Source organism: Triturus cristatus, chromosome 8 (genome assembly GCF_964204655.1).
Source record: "Triturus cristatus chromosome 8, aTriCri1.1, whole genome shotgun sequence".
Taxonomy (NCBI): domain Eukaryota; kingdom Metazoa; phylum Chordata; class Amphibia; order Caudata; family Salamandridae; genus Triturus; species Triturus cristatus.
Window position 1 is genome coordinate 396,031,193 of NC_140591.1, and position 16,212 is coordinate 396,047,404.

The window sequence follows — 16,212 nt, forward strand, 5'->3', positions numbered from 1 at the left end:
TAACTGACTCTCAAATCTCTCTCACTGACAGACTCTCCAACTCACTCTCACTCACTGACACTCTCCCACTCACTCACTGACTGACTCACTCACTGTCACTGACAGACTGACTCACTCACTCTGACTGACTCACTCTGACTGACTCAGTCTCACTGACTGACTGACTGACTCAGTCTCACTCTCACTGACTCACTCTCGCTGACTGACTCACTGTTGGAAAGGCGTTCGCTGGAGAGGGGTTCGATACACGTCTTGCCCACCCCTTTGATCCACCTCTCCCAAGTAGGCCGAACCAGGCGCGCACACCCTGAGCTTACACTACGAACAGAGGGACACCACACGTATTTCTTCGTAGGACGATAGGTACTTTTATCGAAGGTTTCAAGGGATCTTTATGATCCAAGTTGCAAGTAGTACATCAGTGGCACAAGAGACTACAAATCGGTGGTAGGGGAATGGGGGTAGCGGGACAGTCTTTGAATGTAGGGTCTCTGCAAAGTACCCTGCGGACAGCTCACAATCCTCGAGCTGGAGGGTGTTGTTTCTCCTGGCGATCTCTTGCCAATTCTTCCTCGAGGGGAGAGCCGCGAGTCACTCAGCAGGCACAGGTAGTTCGGAGTTCGGGAGCCGCGACCTCGTCAGCAGGGCTCAGGTGGTTCGATGGTCGGGGGCCGCAAGTCACTCAGCAGGAACAGGTGGTTCGGAGTTCGGGAGCCGCGACCGCGTCAGCAGGGCTCAGATGGTTCAAGGGCTGGAGGCCGCGAGTCACTCAGCAGGCCCAGGTGGTTCGGTGTTCGGGAGCCGCGACAGCGTCAGCAGGGCTCCGATGGTTCCAGGTCTTCTCTGCCATTCGTCCCTCTGGCACCCCCTATTATACTCCCCCTGCCCTTTGAAGTCCGGAGTCCTCGCAGAGAGGGGCCCTTGGTGACTGAGGGGGTTCGGCGGGATTTCCTGCCGCTCGTTCCTTTGGTCTTTTCAGGTGGGTCTGGGAGGGACCCCAGACGCTCGGCAGGCGAGGCGCCTGCGCCACAGGGGCCTGGTGGCCGATCGAGCCCTCCCGGGGGAAGGCGATCCGAGGTGTGACTGGGCTGGCGCCTCTTGGTCTGGCTCGGGGGGTTCCCGTTCCCTTGGTCGGACATGCGTGGTAGGGTGTCGAGTCTGGCGGGGGCTCTGGCCGGCCCTCGGGTCTGTGTGGCTGGGGCGGCCGGAGTCGGAGATGCCGTGTCTTGGGGTGGTTGCAGGTTGGCTGGATGATCGGGAGGGCCTACGCCGTGAGGCCGGTCTCACACGCGTCCCCCCCAGCTGAAAGGCGGGGAGAACTACCCATCCACTGGGGGGTTCTCCTCGCCGAAGCGGAAGAATCGGGACAGGCCGTCGGCGTTGGCATGATCCGTCCCGGGGCGATGCTCGACAGTGAAGTCCATCCCTTGGAGGGAGATTGACCATCGTAATAGCTTGGGGTTCTCTCCCCTCATCTGCATCAGCCACCGCAAGGGCCGGTGGTCCGTCTGCACTCGGAAGTGGGTTTCGAACAAGTAGGGCCGTAGTTTCTTGAGGGCCCAGACTACGGCGAAGGTCTCTCGTTCTATGGTACTCCAACGCTGTTCTCGAGGCAGCAGCCTTCGGCTGATGAAGGCTATCGGCTGATCTATGCCCTTGTTGTTGTACTGCGAGAGGACGGCCCCGATGCCGTGTTCGGATGCGTCGGTCTGGACCACAAACTCTTGGGAGTAGTCGGGGGCCTTGAGTACTGGGGCGGTGCATATGGCGGTTTTCAAGGCGTCGAACGCTTGCTGGCACGGGGGGGTCCACTGTACCCTCTTCGGGAGCTTTTTGGAGGTCAACTCCGTGAGGGGCCCTGCGAGGCTATTATAGTTTTTAATGAACCTCCGGTAGTATCCTGTGAGGCCCAGGAAGGCCCAGACTTCCGTCTGAGTGGTGGGGGGCTCCCAGGACTTGATGGCGTCGATCTTTGGTTGGAGGGGGGCGACCTGACCGCTGCCCACCTGATGCCCCAGATAGACCACGGAGCCTTGCCCGAGCTGACATTTGCTGGCCTTCACGGTTAGGCCGGCTTGGCGCAGGGCCAGTAGTACTTGCCGGAGGTGCTGGAGATGCTTGTGCCATTGAGAGCTGAATACGACTATGTCGTCAAGGTACGCTGCGCTGAACTCCTCGAGTCCGGCCAAGACCTTGTTTACCAACCGCTGGAAGGTGGCCGGGGCATTTTTCATCCCGAACGGCATGACCATGAAGCGGTAGTGTCCATCGGGGGTGGAGAAGGCGGAGCGTTCCTTTGCTCCCTCCGTGAGCGCAATCTGCCAGTAACCGCAGGTCAGGTCGAAGGTGCTGAGGAAACGAGCGGCCCCAAGGCGGTCGATGAGCTCGTCGGCGCGGGGGATAGGATGAGCGTCCGCTCGGGTGACCGCATTGAGCCCCCGGTAGTCCACACAGAATCTTAGTTCGGGGGCGACCCCAGGGGCGGCTGCTTTCGGGACCAGGACTACCGGGCTGGCCCAGGGGCTATCGGAGGGTTCGATCACTCCAAGGGTCAACATCTTCTGTACTTCGGTCTTGATGCAGGTGCGGACCCGGTCAGGCACCCGGTAGGCTCGGTGTCTCACAGGTGGGCTGTCGCCGGTGTCCACGTCGTGGACACACCAGTCGGTGACCCTTGGGATTAGGGAGAAGAGGTCTGCGAATTGTCTGAGCAGCTGGCGACAGTCGTCGGACTGTTGGGGGGTGAGGGTGGTCGACAGTTTCACTCCCTCCACGGAACCATCCATTTCTTTAGCGCACAGGGGGTCGGGCAGGGGTTCAGTGTCTTCTTCCGCCCCATCGTCGGTGGCCAGGAGCAAACTCAACTCCGATCTCACAAAGTGGGGCTTGAGACGGTTCACGTGGAGAACCCGGAGGGGGTTCCGCGGGGACTGCACATCGATCAGGTACATGACCTGACTCTTCCGCTCGATCACCTTGAAGGGGCCAGTCCATTTGTCTTGTAGGGCGCAGGGTTTCACCGGGGCCATGACCCAAACCTGCTGGCCCGGCTGGAACTCGACCAGAGTTGCGTTCTGGTCATACCAGCGCTTCATTTCCTCTTGACTGGCCTCGAGGTTAGCTTCTGCGAGTTCTCTGAACTTCCGGGTCTGGTTGCGGAGCGCCAGGATGTAGCGGAACACATCAGGGGGGGTCCCCCTGGGGCTTGTCTCCCAGCCCTCCTTGACCAGGCTCAGGGCCCCCCGGACGGGGTGTCCGTATAGTAGTTCGAATGGGCTGAACCCCAGGGACTTTTGGGGAACTTCCCGGTACGCGAACAGGAGGCAAGGGAGGAGGACGTCCCATCTTCGGCGCAGGGGCTCCTCGAGGCCCAGGATCATCCCCTTCAGGGTTCTGTTAAAGCGTTCCACCAGGCCGTTGCCCTGGGGGTGGTAGGGGGTCGTGAACTTATATGTTACTCCGCACTGCTGCCACAGGGACTTCATGTAGCGGGATATGAAGTTAGTGCCGCGATCACTCCCAACCTCGCGAGGGAATCCTACACGGGAGAAGATCCCCATGAGAGCCCGGCCCACCACTGGAGCCGTCACGGTGCGGAGGGGAATGGCCTCGGGGTAGCGGGTGGCATGGTCCACCAGGACGAGGATAAATCTGTGGCCCTGGGCGGTCTTCGGATCCAGGGGTCCCACGATGTCGATGCCAACCCGCTCAAACGGGGTCCTCACAACGGGAAAGGGTTGTAATGGAGCCTTGCGCTTTCCGCCACTCTTCCCACTGCCCTGGCACGTGAGGCAGGATTTACAGTGGGCCTCTACATTTGCTCGCATCTTGGGCCAATAGAAGTGGGTAACTAATCGCTGATATGTTTTGTCTTGGCCTAAGTGTCCTGCCAAGGGTACATCGTGGGCCAGGCCCAGGAGGAGGCTTCGGAAGCGCAGGGGTACTACCAGTACTCGGGCTGCGCCTAGCTCGGCTGACTTTTGTTCACTGTATAGGAGGCCATTGTCCCAATATACCCAGTGGGTTCCGGACCGGTCACCGGCGGTCTGGGCTTCGGCTTGTTGTCGGAGTCCCACGAGGGAAGGGCAGGTGGCCTGTTCTTGGCAGAACTCTTCACGGGAGGGACCTCCCTCACAGCGCTACTGGGCCATCTCGGGCAGTTCTCCGAGCTCAGTCAGTGCCTCAGGGGCGGAAGGTTCCGACCCCTCGCCCGGGTTAGTGTCTTCTTCCCCTTCCGGAGGAGGGTTATCCGTTTCTGGTAGGGTGTCCCGTTTCTCGGGGACAGTGTTCAGTGGGAGGGCCTCAACGCCCTCGGAGAGAGGCACTCGCGTGGTCATGGAGCGCGTGGTGGCGCAGACCCATTCGGGTAGGCCCATCATCTCGAGATGGGCTCTTCGTTCTACTTGCCCCCACGGGGAACTCTCAAGGTCGTTGCCCAGGAGGCAGTCTACGGGCTGTGATGTTCGGACGGCTACCTTCAATTCTCCGGAGACTCCTCCCCACTCGAAAGGCACCAGAGCCATCTGGCAGAGGCTCTCGGAATTGTCGGAGGATATGACCGGACAGAGGGCATCGGGTAGGATCTGGTCTTCCGAGATTAGGTTGCGGTGGACCGCGGTGACACTTGCCCCGGTATCGCGGAGGCCCTCGACTCGGTGGCCGTTGATGGTCACCTGCTGTCGGTACTTCTTCGTGTTGGCGGGCAAGGGTGTTCCGGGGACCATCTCTCGATCCCCAAGGGAGACCAGGGCCATGGCAGCTGGTTCCCACTCTTCGGAGTCCTCTATCTCTTCCCCTAGGGCCACGGAGGCCATCTGCCGGGCCGGAGGGTTGGTCGTTGCGGGTCGTTGATACAGGGGACACTGGGGGTCATTGGCGTAGTGTCCGGGCTGTTGGCAGCGGAAGCAGGTGGTCCTGGCTCGGGGCCCTAGCCGCCCCGGGGCTCCGGTGCTGGCTGGGGACGGGGCTGGACCTGCCGCCGGTGGGCTGCTGGGAGGGCTGTGCGGAGGCCCCCCTTGGAAGTCTCTCGGTCGGCCTTGGTTTCCCCCGCCCCTCTGGCGGGGTGGTCCTTGACTGTGGCGACCGTAGTCCCCCACGGAGCCTCGGGTGGCCCAGGTGTTCACCCAACGGTCAGCCTCGGCGGCCAGTTTTCGAGGGTCGGTGAGTTTACTGTCCAGGAGATGTTGGCGCAGTTCTACAAAGCAATTGGCCGCTAAATGTTCCCAGGCTATCAGATCAAACAGCTCTTCGAAGGTGGAGACCTTGCTGCCCTTGACCCACCCGTCCAAGGCCCGGCTGTAAAAGTTCACGTATTCTACCCATGTGGTGCCCGGTATCTTTTTGCAATCACGGAACCGTTGCCGGTACATTTCGGGGGTGAGTCCATATCGGCCCACGAGGGCTTCTTTCATGTGGCTGTAGGAGTTCATGACCGTGGAGGGCAGATCCAGCAGGGTATCTCTTCCTTCGCTTAAAAACCGGCCCCATAGCCCAGCCCCCCAATCCTTCTGCGGGATTCGGTGAGAGGTCATGGCGACTTCGTAGGCCTTAAACCACTGCTGGATATCGTCGTTTTTGTAATACTCCTTTACCACATCCTTGGGGATGTGGACTTTGGCTTCTACGGTGGAAGCGGATGGTAGATTCCCGGAGGGTCGTGACTCTTCGCTTTTAGCTCTCAACTCGATCTCTTTTAGGCTGCGTTCATGTTCCAGCTGGAGTTTCTTTTCTTCGTGCTCTCTTTGGCGTCTCTTTTCCTCGAGTTCCCCTTGTAGCCGTAACTGCTCGACGGCTAACTTTTTCTCGGCCAGTTTTATTTCTCCCTCGATTTTCAGCTTGGCCAGTTCAAGTTCGTGGTTGCGGCCTCTCTCTCGGTCTGCTAGTTCCTCGGGGGACAGGTTCCCCTCTGGCCCGCTGTTTCTCACCGGGATGCTTCGTGGTTCATGGGCGGAATCTCCTTCTGTTTGGGTCGGGGACGCCCCTGTCTCGACCCAGGTCTTCAATACTTTCTGGAAGTCTTCCTTTGTGCTTAATCCGGTGGTAGCGATTCCAAGGTCTTTGCAAAATTGTTTTAATTCTCTATGCGTATAATAGTCCAATTGATCCTCTCGGAACGTCGAGCTCATTTCGGTACCTGCGGCACCCAGGGAGGTTTCTCCTTCCATCTCTGTTTGGTACTGCGTCAGTCGTTCACTGCACGCTCTCTTTCGGTGTCGGCTCGAATCCCGTCGTCTGCCACCAAATGTTGGAAAGGCGTTCGCCGGAGAGGGGTTCGATACACGTCTTGCCCACCCCTTTGATCCACCTCTCCCAAGTAGGCCGAACCAGGCGCGCACACCCTGAGCTTACACTACGAACAGAGGGACACCACACGTATTTCTTCGTAGGACGATAGGTACTTTTATCGAAGGTTTCAAGGGATCTTTATGATCCAAGTTGCAAGTAGTACATCAGTGGCACAAGAGACTACAAATCGGTGGTAGGGGAATGGGGGTAGCGGGACAGTCTTTGAATGTAGGGTCTCTGCAAAGTACCCTGCGGACAGCTCACAATCCTCGAGCTGGAGGGTGTTGTTTCTCTTGGCTATCTCTTGCCAATTCTTCCTCGAGGGGAGAGCCGCGAGTCACTCAGCAGGCACAGGTAGTTCGGAGTTCGGAAGCCGCGACCTCGTCAGCAGGGCTCAGGTGGTTCGATGGTCGGGGGCCGCAAGTCACTCAGCAGGAACAGGTGGTTCGGAGTTCGGGAGCCGCGACCGCGTCAGCAGGGCTCAGATGGTTCAAGGGCTGGAGGCCGCGAGTCACTCAGCAGGCCCAGGTGGTTCGGTGTTCGGGATCCGCGACAGCGTCAGCAGGGCTCCGATGGTTCCAGGTCTTCTCTGCCATTCGTCCCTCCGGCACCCCCTATTATACTCCCCCTGCCCTTTGAAGTCCGGAGTCCTCGCAGAGAGGGGCCCTTGGTGACTGAGGGGGTTCGGCGGGATTTCCTGCCGCTCGTTCCTTTGGTCTTTTCAGGTGGGTCTGGGAGGGACCCCAGACGCTCGGCAGGCGAGGCGCCTGCGCCACAGGGGCCTGGTGACCGATCGAGCCCTCCCGGGGGAAGGCGATCCGAGGTGTGACTGGGCTGGCGCCTCTTGGTCTGGCTCGGGGGGTTCCCGTTCCCTTGGTCGGAGATGCGTGGTAGGGTGTCGAGTCTGGCGGGGGCTCTGGCCGGCCCTCGGGTCTGTGTGGCTGGGGGGGCCGGAGTCGGAGATGCCGTGTCTTGGGGTGGTTGCAGGTTGGCTGGATGATCGGGAGGGCCTACGCCGTGAGGCCGGTCTCACACTCACTCTCTCACTGACTGACTCACTCTCACTGACAGACTCTCACTGGCTGACTCACTCTCACTGACAGACTCGCTTACTCTCTCTCACTGACTCACTCTCTCTCACTGACTGACTCAATCACTCTCACTGGCTGACTCCCTCTCACTGACTGACTCCCTCTCACTGACTGACTCCCTCTCACTGACTGACTCCCTCTCACTGACTCACTCCCTCTCACTGACTCACTCCCTCTCACTGACTCACTCCCTCTCACTGACTCACTCCCTCTCACTGACTCACTCACTCTCACTGACTCACTCACTCTCACTGACTCACTCACTCACTCTCACTGACTCACTCACTCTCACTGACACACTCTCACTAACTGACAAACTCTCACTGACAGACTCTCCCACTCTCTCATTGACTGACTGACTCACTCACCCTCACTGGCAGACTCTCCCACTCTCTCTCACTGACTGACAGACTAACTCTCACTGACAGACTCACTCTCACTGACAGACTCACTCTCACTGACAGACTCACTCTCACTGACAGACTCACTCTCTTGACTACTCACTCTCACTGACTACTCACTCTCACTGACTGCTCACTCTCACTGACTACTCACTCTCACTGACTCACTCACTCTCTCACTGACTCTCTCACTCTCTCTCACTGACTCTCTCACTCTCTCTCACCGACTCTCTCACTCTCTCTCACTGACTCTCTCACTCTCTCTCACTGACTCTCTCACTCTCTCTCACTGACTCTATCACTCTCTCTCACTGACTCTCTCACTCTCTCTCACTGACTGACTGACTCTCAGTGACTGACTGACTCACTCTCACTAACAGACTCTCAGTGACTGACTCACTCTCACTGACTGACTCACTCTCACTGACTGACTGACTCACTCTCACTGACTGACTGACTCACTCTCACTGACTGACTCACTCTCACTGACTGACTCACTCTCACTGAGTGACTCACTCTCACTGACTGACTCACTCTCACTGACTGACTCTCTCACTAACTGACTCTCCCACTCTCTCTCACTGACTGACCCTCCCACTCTCTCACTGACTGACTGACTCTCCCACTCTCTCTCTCTCTCTCTCACTCTCTCACTCACTCTCACTGACTGACTGACTCACTCTCACTGACACTCTCCCACTCTCGCTCACTGACTGACTCACTCTCACTGACAGACTTTCACTGACCCTCTCACTCTCTCTCACTGACTGACTCACTCAGTCTCACTTACTGACTCACTCTCACTGACTCACTCTCACTGACTGACTATCCCACTGACTCCCTCTCTTTCACTCACTGACTAACTGACTGACTCTCTCACTCTCATTCACTCTCACTGACTGACTCTCTCACTCAGTGACTGACTCTCACTGACTGACTCACTCACTCACTCACTGACTGACTCTCTCACTGACTGACTCTGTCACTCACTCTCACTAACTGAGTAACTGACTGACCTTCACCCTCCTGTTATTTATGCCCCCCATAACAAAACAAGCATTGGCATAGCCAATAGGTCTTGCCTTTGGGATCTTATAAGGGTTTAGCCATGCAACAGTTGATGTTGTTGTACCAATGATATTGTGCTGCATAACTAAATACTTATAAGGTCCCAAAGGCGAGACCTATTGGCTATGCCAATGCTTGTCCTTCAGGGGGCTGTTTTATATTGTGACTTCTGTTCTGGTATTTTTTCTTCATCGCTGTGTCACAGTCATGGGCACCAATGTAAATTAGAAGCTCTCTGACATTTCTGTCCGCCTGTATTTGTTGTTTGGGAAATCTTTATTGATAGATGTGACGTGAACTGCCTGGTGCGGTCACCCTGGGTTTGTACTTTAAAAATGAAATGGTAATCATCAACTCCTGACCTGGTTTGTTGGTAGAGGTGTGTGGAGTTGTGGGCTCTGCTAAACAGTCTAGTGACTAAGCTGCTGGACTATACTTCGCTGAAATGTTTTGAGACTTTGCACAGTTGCAATCCATTCTTCTAGGATGGTGTGCTAAATCTGCAACTTCAACTTCTAATGAGATTCAGTTGTACGGCTCTATGGGAATCCATTCATTACATTTTTTTGATTGCATAGTTACTGTATGTGGTCACTTTGTTTTTCTGGCCTGGGCTATGGCCTCTTTAGTAGGGACAGCAATCTCGGTTGATACATTTGGTCATGCTTGTGGTTGAGTTTTCTTCAGAAGATCTATCCGGGTATTTCACCTGGTGTCACCCTTGATGAAATGTAATTTGCCAGTCAGTTCTGGGATTCAGACCCTCTTTATTGTTTTCAGGTTGTTTCTGTAGATGCTGCATGGTCTGATTTTTCACAATCACCCATAAGTATGTCTTGTTCTTTAAAGTTTCCTTACTCTCTGGTCATGTTCTTTATTTCTAATGATAAAACTGTTCCTTAGGGTTGTACTGTCTAATTGCCTTCTTTTGTCCTTTGTAGTATCTGGATGTGGAATTTGGGGGGGTCAAAGTGCTATTACTCATCTCTTATTCAAGGTCGTCATTAAGTGCTTCATTGAGATTATATAAACATAGAAGTGTCAAATGTATTATTACTATTAACAATAATAATAATAAACTTTTTTTTCTATAGAGCTTTATACCACACATCTACAGTTTCTAAGAGGTGTACGCTGTCTCACTGTAGACAAGCAAGTCACATACAAGACCCATTTTGTGGTACTTTGGGAATTTCATGCCAAAGGTCCTCTTTTTATAAAGGATGTGCTGCACCACTTCAGATTTTCTAAGATTGCCTCATCAAGAACTATTAATTATTCCCACTTTTACAAGGTGAAGAAAGAGGGGAGACAAAGCTTTCTTTGTGTCCTATTGCGTTGAAACGGCACTCATTTTTAAGAAGCACTGATGACCATCCAGCCTTTAAGAGAACATTGCAGACACTGCGTTTTCTAGCTTTGAGCTGCTTTGATTAGATGTCTGGTGTTATCTGTCTGTGCTAAGAAGCATATCCTGTGATGTCCATAAGTGCTTTGATAACAACACTATTTGCATACACATTCACTGAGCTTCAGACCTTCCTGCCTTTAAGGCTTCCGGTGTGACTCCGAAATGTAAAGGGATCCTATGCACACACATATTCCTAAAGCACTCTCCAGCTTTCATACAGCACACCCATGGCCATTTCCACTTGGACTAGGCATCACACATGACTTTCTGAACGCTGTCTCACTGTTTGTAATAGTATTATGTTGGCTAGGGGACACTATATCAGGAGTGGCGGATCTTAGGTGAAGAATTCCATCACAACATGTGTGTTTCCAAGTTTGTGTGTCTCCTCTCTTCTTCCATCCAGCTATTCTCTACTTGTTTACCCAGTCAGGCTTAATTGACTGGAAACATGCATGTCAAAGAGAAAGGAATGTTTCGTTTATGGTCAGTTGCTGCTCTTAGTTCATAGTCTCTCTCTCAGTGACTGACTGACACACAGACACACAGACACACACACACACACACACACACAGACACACACACAGAGACACACACACACACACACACACACACACACGCGTGCGCACACACACACCCCACCCCCCTCCACCCCTCCCCTAATTGTGGGTGTAATATATTGAGAATTGTTTTTGGTGCACAAAAGTTTGACAGGATATTGTGAGGATTAGTGCATCAAATGTATTGTATAAGCATCCACTACACAGCCATTTGCTTTTATCTAACAGCCAATGTGAAGCAGTTGCTTCTTCTGGTACAGTGTAATGCCATTTTACACAAGCAACAATTGGAGAAGGTCCAAGGGCAAAGACGTCTCCAAAAAATAACTTTTAAGGACCTGTAAATGAAATGCCATGATGCATTCAATGAAAGAACATATGGCAGACAAACAGAAGTATAGGAAAAAATGTGTTATGTAATTAGATGAAGGAAACAGCAGAATGACTGGCTAATGTAATATTGTTTTCTCGTCTAGGAATGTTGCAGGTGGTCATCTACCCTAGTTGTGTTCTCAGTGCAAACGAATAAGTAGTAATATCTTCCTCTTCTTCATTCACCAGGAACTGGAAAGCATACATGAAGATGTACAATTGATGAGCACTTGTTGTGAGGACATGACCAGTCGGTTGAAGGTAGGAATAAATATAATCCAGCATTTTTTCCAGTTTATTTATTTATTTTATTAAACTTTCTATTGCCATTTAGATGACATATTACAAGCAATTAAAGCGTCACAATAGATCTTGAATAGATGGTACAATTCAGCACAAGACCTTTCCTATAACACCCTCCCTCACTCCGTATTTATATTTTGGATTATCCTTGACGGCCCGTGATCTAGCGTCGATGGGGAGGTGCAAATATTGCCTTGGTATGTATTCCAGTTCCCCCATACCTTCTCCCACTTCTTAGGGTATCCTCTATTTGTGTAGGCTGCACGTTCAGCCAACATGCACCAATCGAGATCCCGTTCCTATTCAACTATATTTGGTGGCTCGGAGACCCCCCATCTGCGGGCGATATTAAGCTTCGCTAATGTAAAGCCAGTGGCCGCCCATATTTGGTCCATTCAAATGAAGTCTGTAGCGTCCCACGTATTGAGCAAACATATCTTGGGGAATAGTTCTAAGGCAATCCCACACCTCCCCGACCACCCTGTTGACCTCGTGCGGGAAGGACAGGGCATCACGCCCATCCTCCTCCTCCAAGTCCACCACATCAGTCTGCCAGCGAGTATATAACTGTTGCAACGTGTCTGGTAAATTGTTAATTATTTTCTGGTAAGTAAGGGAAATAGCTTTATTTTCCATGAGATATGCTAGCAGTCTGTCTTCGAGTGGGGTGGCCTCCGGGATCTCAGCCGTCTCTCTGATTGCCTCCAATACGGCATGGTGTATTTGCAAGTAGCGGAATGTTTCCCCTATGGACAGTTTATATTCTTTTTGTAAGTCCGCAATTGTCACTTTTTTATCCTTCTTGACTAGATCTCCAACTTGCGATATACCAATGATATCCCATTTGTCGAATCCGCTATAATTACTTAGATTGCCCAGTACTGCTGCGTGCCAAAGGGGAGTCATTTGTGTCAATTTATTACCCCAACCAAGTTTCGTGGTGGTAGTGTGCCCTATGGCAACCGTGAGAGCTGTGGGGCCAGTGAGTTGTTGTCTACGCAGTTTTGTATACAGTGCCTCTCTGTACCCTCCCCGGCCCATCAGCACTCTGTCCATCCGACATGCCGGGTCCTGCTGCTCTTCATACGCCTATTCATTAATAATTGAAAGGTGGACAGTCCAGTAATAGCAGCAGATATATGGAAGGGCAATACCTCCATCATATCACCCACGGACTAATTTGGGCCTTGCAATAAGCGGCGGCTTCGCGTCCCAAAGTAGATTCCTGATCTCCCCAGCATCCCTCCTAAAAGACTTCATACCGACGTTAGTGCCCATATGGACCAGGATTATTAACACCTCTCTGCTACAAGGATCCATCCCAGATATCCTCAAAGCTGGTCAGGTTCCCCCATTTTAAAGAAACCATCGGCTGACCCAGCTGACCTAAATAACTATCGCCCCATATCCAACATCCCCACCCTGGCCAAATTACTAGAAAAATGTATTCACATGTAACTTACCCACCACATTGATCACTTCAACCTGCTCGATAAATTCCAATCTGGCTTTCGATCAGGGCACAGCACCGAATCTGCCATGACCCACATAATAGACGATGCCTTAAAAATTCTGGACCAAAACAGAGCCTGTTTACTAATCCTACTGGACCTATCATCCGCCTTCGACACCGTCAAACACGACAATCTATTAGACCTCCTGGAACATAGAATGGGTCTATCAGGAACGGGTCTCAACTGGTTCACTTCCTTCCTTCAAAACAGAACACAAAGATTCAAGACCAATCAATCGTTATCCAAACCTACTCCCATCACTCGAGGAGTACCCCAAGGTTCCTCCCTCTCCCGACACTCTTCAACTTGTTCATGGAACCACTCACAGAGCTTCTCAACTCTGCAAAGTCCAGTATCACATGTATGCAAACGACACACAACTCTTCATCAAGGTACACTCACTTGAGGACATCTAGTCCCTCAACTCTACGCTCCTAAAAACGCAGACCTGGCTGGCAAATAACCACCTAAAGTTAAGCACCCTAAAAACAGAATTCCTCCTAATAGCGCCCCCCAACCAAACAACCACCGTCATGGAATGGATGAAGCACCTAACCGCACTAGACAGCAAACCGCTCATGATCGATTCTGCCAAATCGCTAGGTATTACTCTGGACAATAAGCTAAATATGCAGAAGCATATCAGCGCAGCAACGAAAGGAGAAACCTTTCAAATGAACACCCTAAGAAGACTGAAACCCTTCATACCCGCTAATGACTTTAAACAGGCAGTCCAAACTCTAGTAATCCCCAGAGTGGAATATGGGAGTGTCGCTCTCTGCGGCCTTCCCAGAACAATGACAGTCACACTAAGAGCATCAATCAACGCAGCCGCAAGACACAAGGCGCCAAAGTGGAGGATCGCGGCCTAGTAAGGGCCACCTGGGGGCCCATGCCCACACTGCGCTGCCCACGCCGGATATACGGAGGATACCCCTAGACCAGTGGAGGCCGATCCCCTAGGAGTGAAGGAGAAACGTTACCGCCGTGGGTAAGAGATGCCCAGGGGTTGGGCCTGAGTGACGCGTCGCTCTGGGGGTGTGGGGTTGGGCCCACGGCAGGCACCGGGCTATATCTGGACGATTGGGGGGATTTGTGGGGGCTCCCCGGACTTACCCTTGTCGCCGGCACAGGACACCTGCCCTGAGTAATGCCCTGCATGCGCCGCGGGGCGCTGCGACTCTCCCTGATCTGCCCAGTGAGGCGCTCCTGCGGGGTGCAGTTCAGACCCGGACCTAACAGCGGAAGGCAGGAGGTGTGTTCCCTGGGCCCCTGGAGCGGCAGGGCCCTAAAAGCGGGGGACGCTATTAGCACCAGGGGCGAAGGGGTGTCAGCCAACAACAGATCTACACCTCCCAGGGCGAAGTAAAGCAGGTATTTCACGGCGAGCGCAAACACTACACAAGGGAGCTGCATCTGGTGGGGTGGCTGCCTGGGCGAGATGCCACCTCTGAACTGGTGATAGAGGGCCCTTCAGGCCTCGGGGGGACCGGCGAGGAACCTTTGCTTGATGGGTGGCGTTGGCCCTCTTGCCAGGAGCACACACTCTGAGCTCAGAGCCCAAACAACAACCGCCTGACAGGATATCCAGGGCTAGAACCAACAAAGTGAAGCCCCTCAAAGACATCTTTGGCCGCTCGCACTCCAACCCTAACATGGCTGCCACAACTTCAGAGGCTGCAGCAGCGCAATGTCCCTCGTCCACCGGAGATGAACCTATTACAAAAGCCTTCCTTGAATCGCTATTCCTCACTCTTAGAGAGGACATTCAATCAGTTAAAACGGAATTTGCTACGGAGCTCAAGGAAATACGCCGAGATGTCGACAGCGTGGGGGAGAGGGTGGCCTCCCTCGGGGAGAGAAGTGATGCCACGACATCGGACCTAACCATGCTACAGCAGGAGGTAATCCGGCTTCAGGATCAAAACCTTGACATTCAGACCCAAATGGAAGACTTAAGAAATCGATCCCGGAGACACAACATTCGGATCCACGGGGTCAAACCCTCAGATGACACCCGCGACCTCTTTGCGTTCACTCAGGGCCTCTTCCGACACAAGCTGGGGGATACACACAATTCCGATGTTGTCCTGGATAGGGCACACATAGTTGGGCCGCCTCGAGCCCCCAATGCACCACCAGCGGACATTCTGGTATGTGTCCAAGACTTTAAGACTAAAGAGGCCATACTCACTAAAGCAAGGTCCCTCCACCCCATCGTATACCAGGGACACTCTCCGGTGCTGTCCCAGGACTTATCCCTGATCACGCTGCACAGACGCCGTTAGTTTCGTCCAGTCACGGAACATCTACGGCAGCAGGGGATCTCATGCTCCTGGGGACACCCTTTTCGCCTCATCTTTCGCCATAATGGGAAACTCCATCAGATCCGCTCGCTCATGGAAGCCTGCCGCCTACTGGGTCTGGCGGAGCCCACCGAAGATAACGACGACCGCAGCTCCACATCAAGACCCGAAATATCCCAGTCGGGATGGCAGCGTCAGGGTGGACGGCGGCGCGCCCGGCGGCCACCCAGATCAGAGATTGCCAGAGGACAGCAGGCAGCCCTTACCGAGGCCCTCGCCGGAGAGGACTCACCGCCAAATGAACGCTTCTGAATTACCGGATCTTCTTCTTGCATCCTTGCTGGTTGTGGGGGGACGACGGGGGGAGCGAGCCCTCCTTTCGATCACGCGACGACCCCTACTTTGTTGACTGACCAGTTGTCATGGGACGACAAACTATTTTTGCTATTTGGACTTGTTGATCTGTTCCCCGTTGGGGACATGTTGTTATGGGGATTTTCTTCCTATGGGTTATTAGGTTTCATTCTTATTTACCCCCCCTTTTTATTCTTTTGGGTGGGTCCCCCCTTGTCCACATTTTTCTTCCACCTGGCAGCACGGATCACCTCAGGGGCCGACACAGCCCCCTCCCCCTCGCACAACCCACTTAAATGGCCTACACAGCGCTCATTATAGCCCACCCCTTTTTCGTACACTAGATGCCATATAGACCACTTAAGGTTTTGACCCTCAATGTCCGGGCCCTGAATAATCACGTTAAACGCAGGGCTGTCCTTAGTTATCTGGAACAGTCGACCGCCGATATCTGTCTCTTACAGGAGACCCACTTGTTGTACAAAGACCACCACAGGATGAAATCCCGAGCCTTCCCCACACAGTTGTTCTCCTCCAGCTCCACCAA

The 16,212-nt window shown here is 53.4% G+C and overlaps 1 protein-coding gene across 1 annotated transcript in view; it reads left to right on the forward strand.

Annotated features, from left to right (window-relative positions):
• The window catches only part of COG6 (component of oligomeric golgi complex 6), a 472,069-nt gene that overhangs the window by 78,623 nt on the left and 377,234 nt on the right, over nt 1-16,212 (forward strand). Inside the window, exon 3 of the mRNA XM_085621768.1 lies at nt 11,378-11,449. Within this exon, the coding sequence (XP_085477894.1) occupies nt 11,378-11,449 (72 nt within the window). The remainder of the gene's footprint in view (nt 1-11,377; nt 11,450-16,212) is intronic.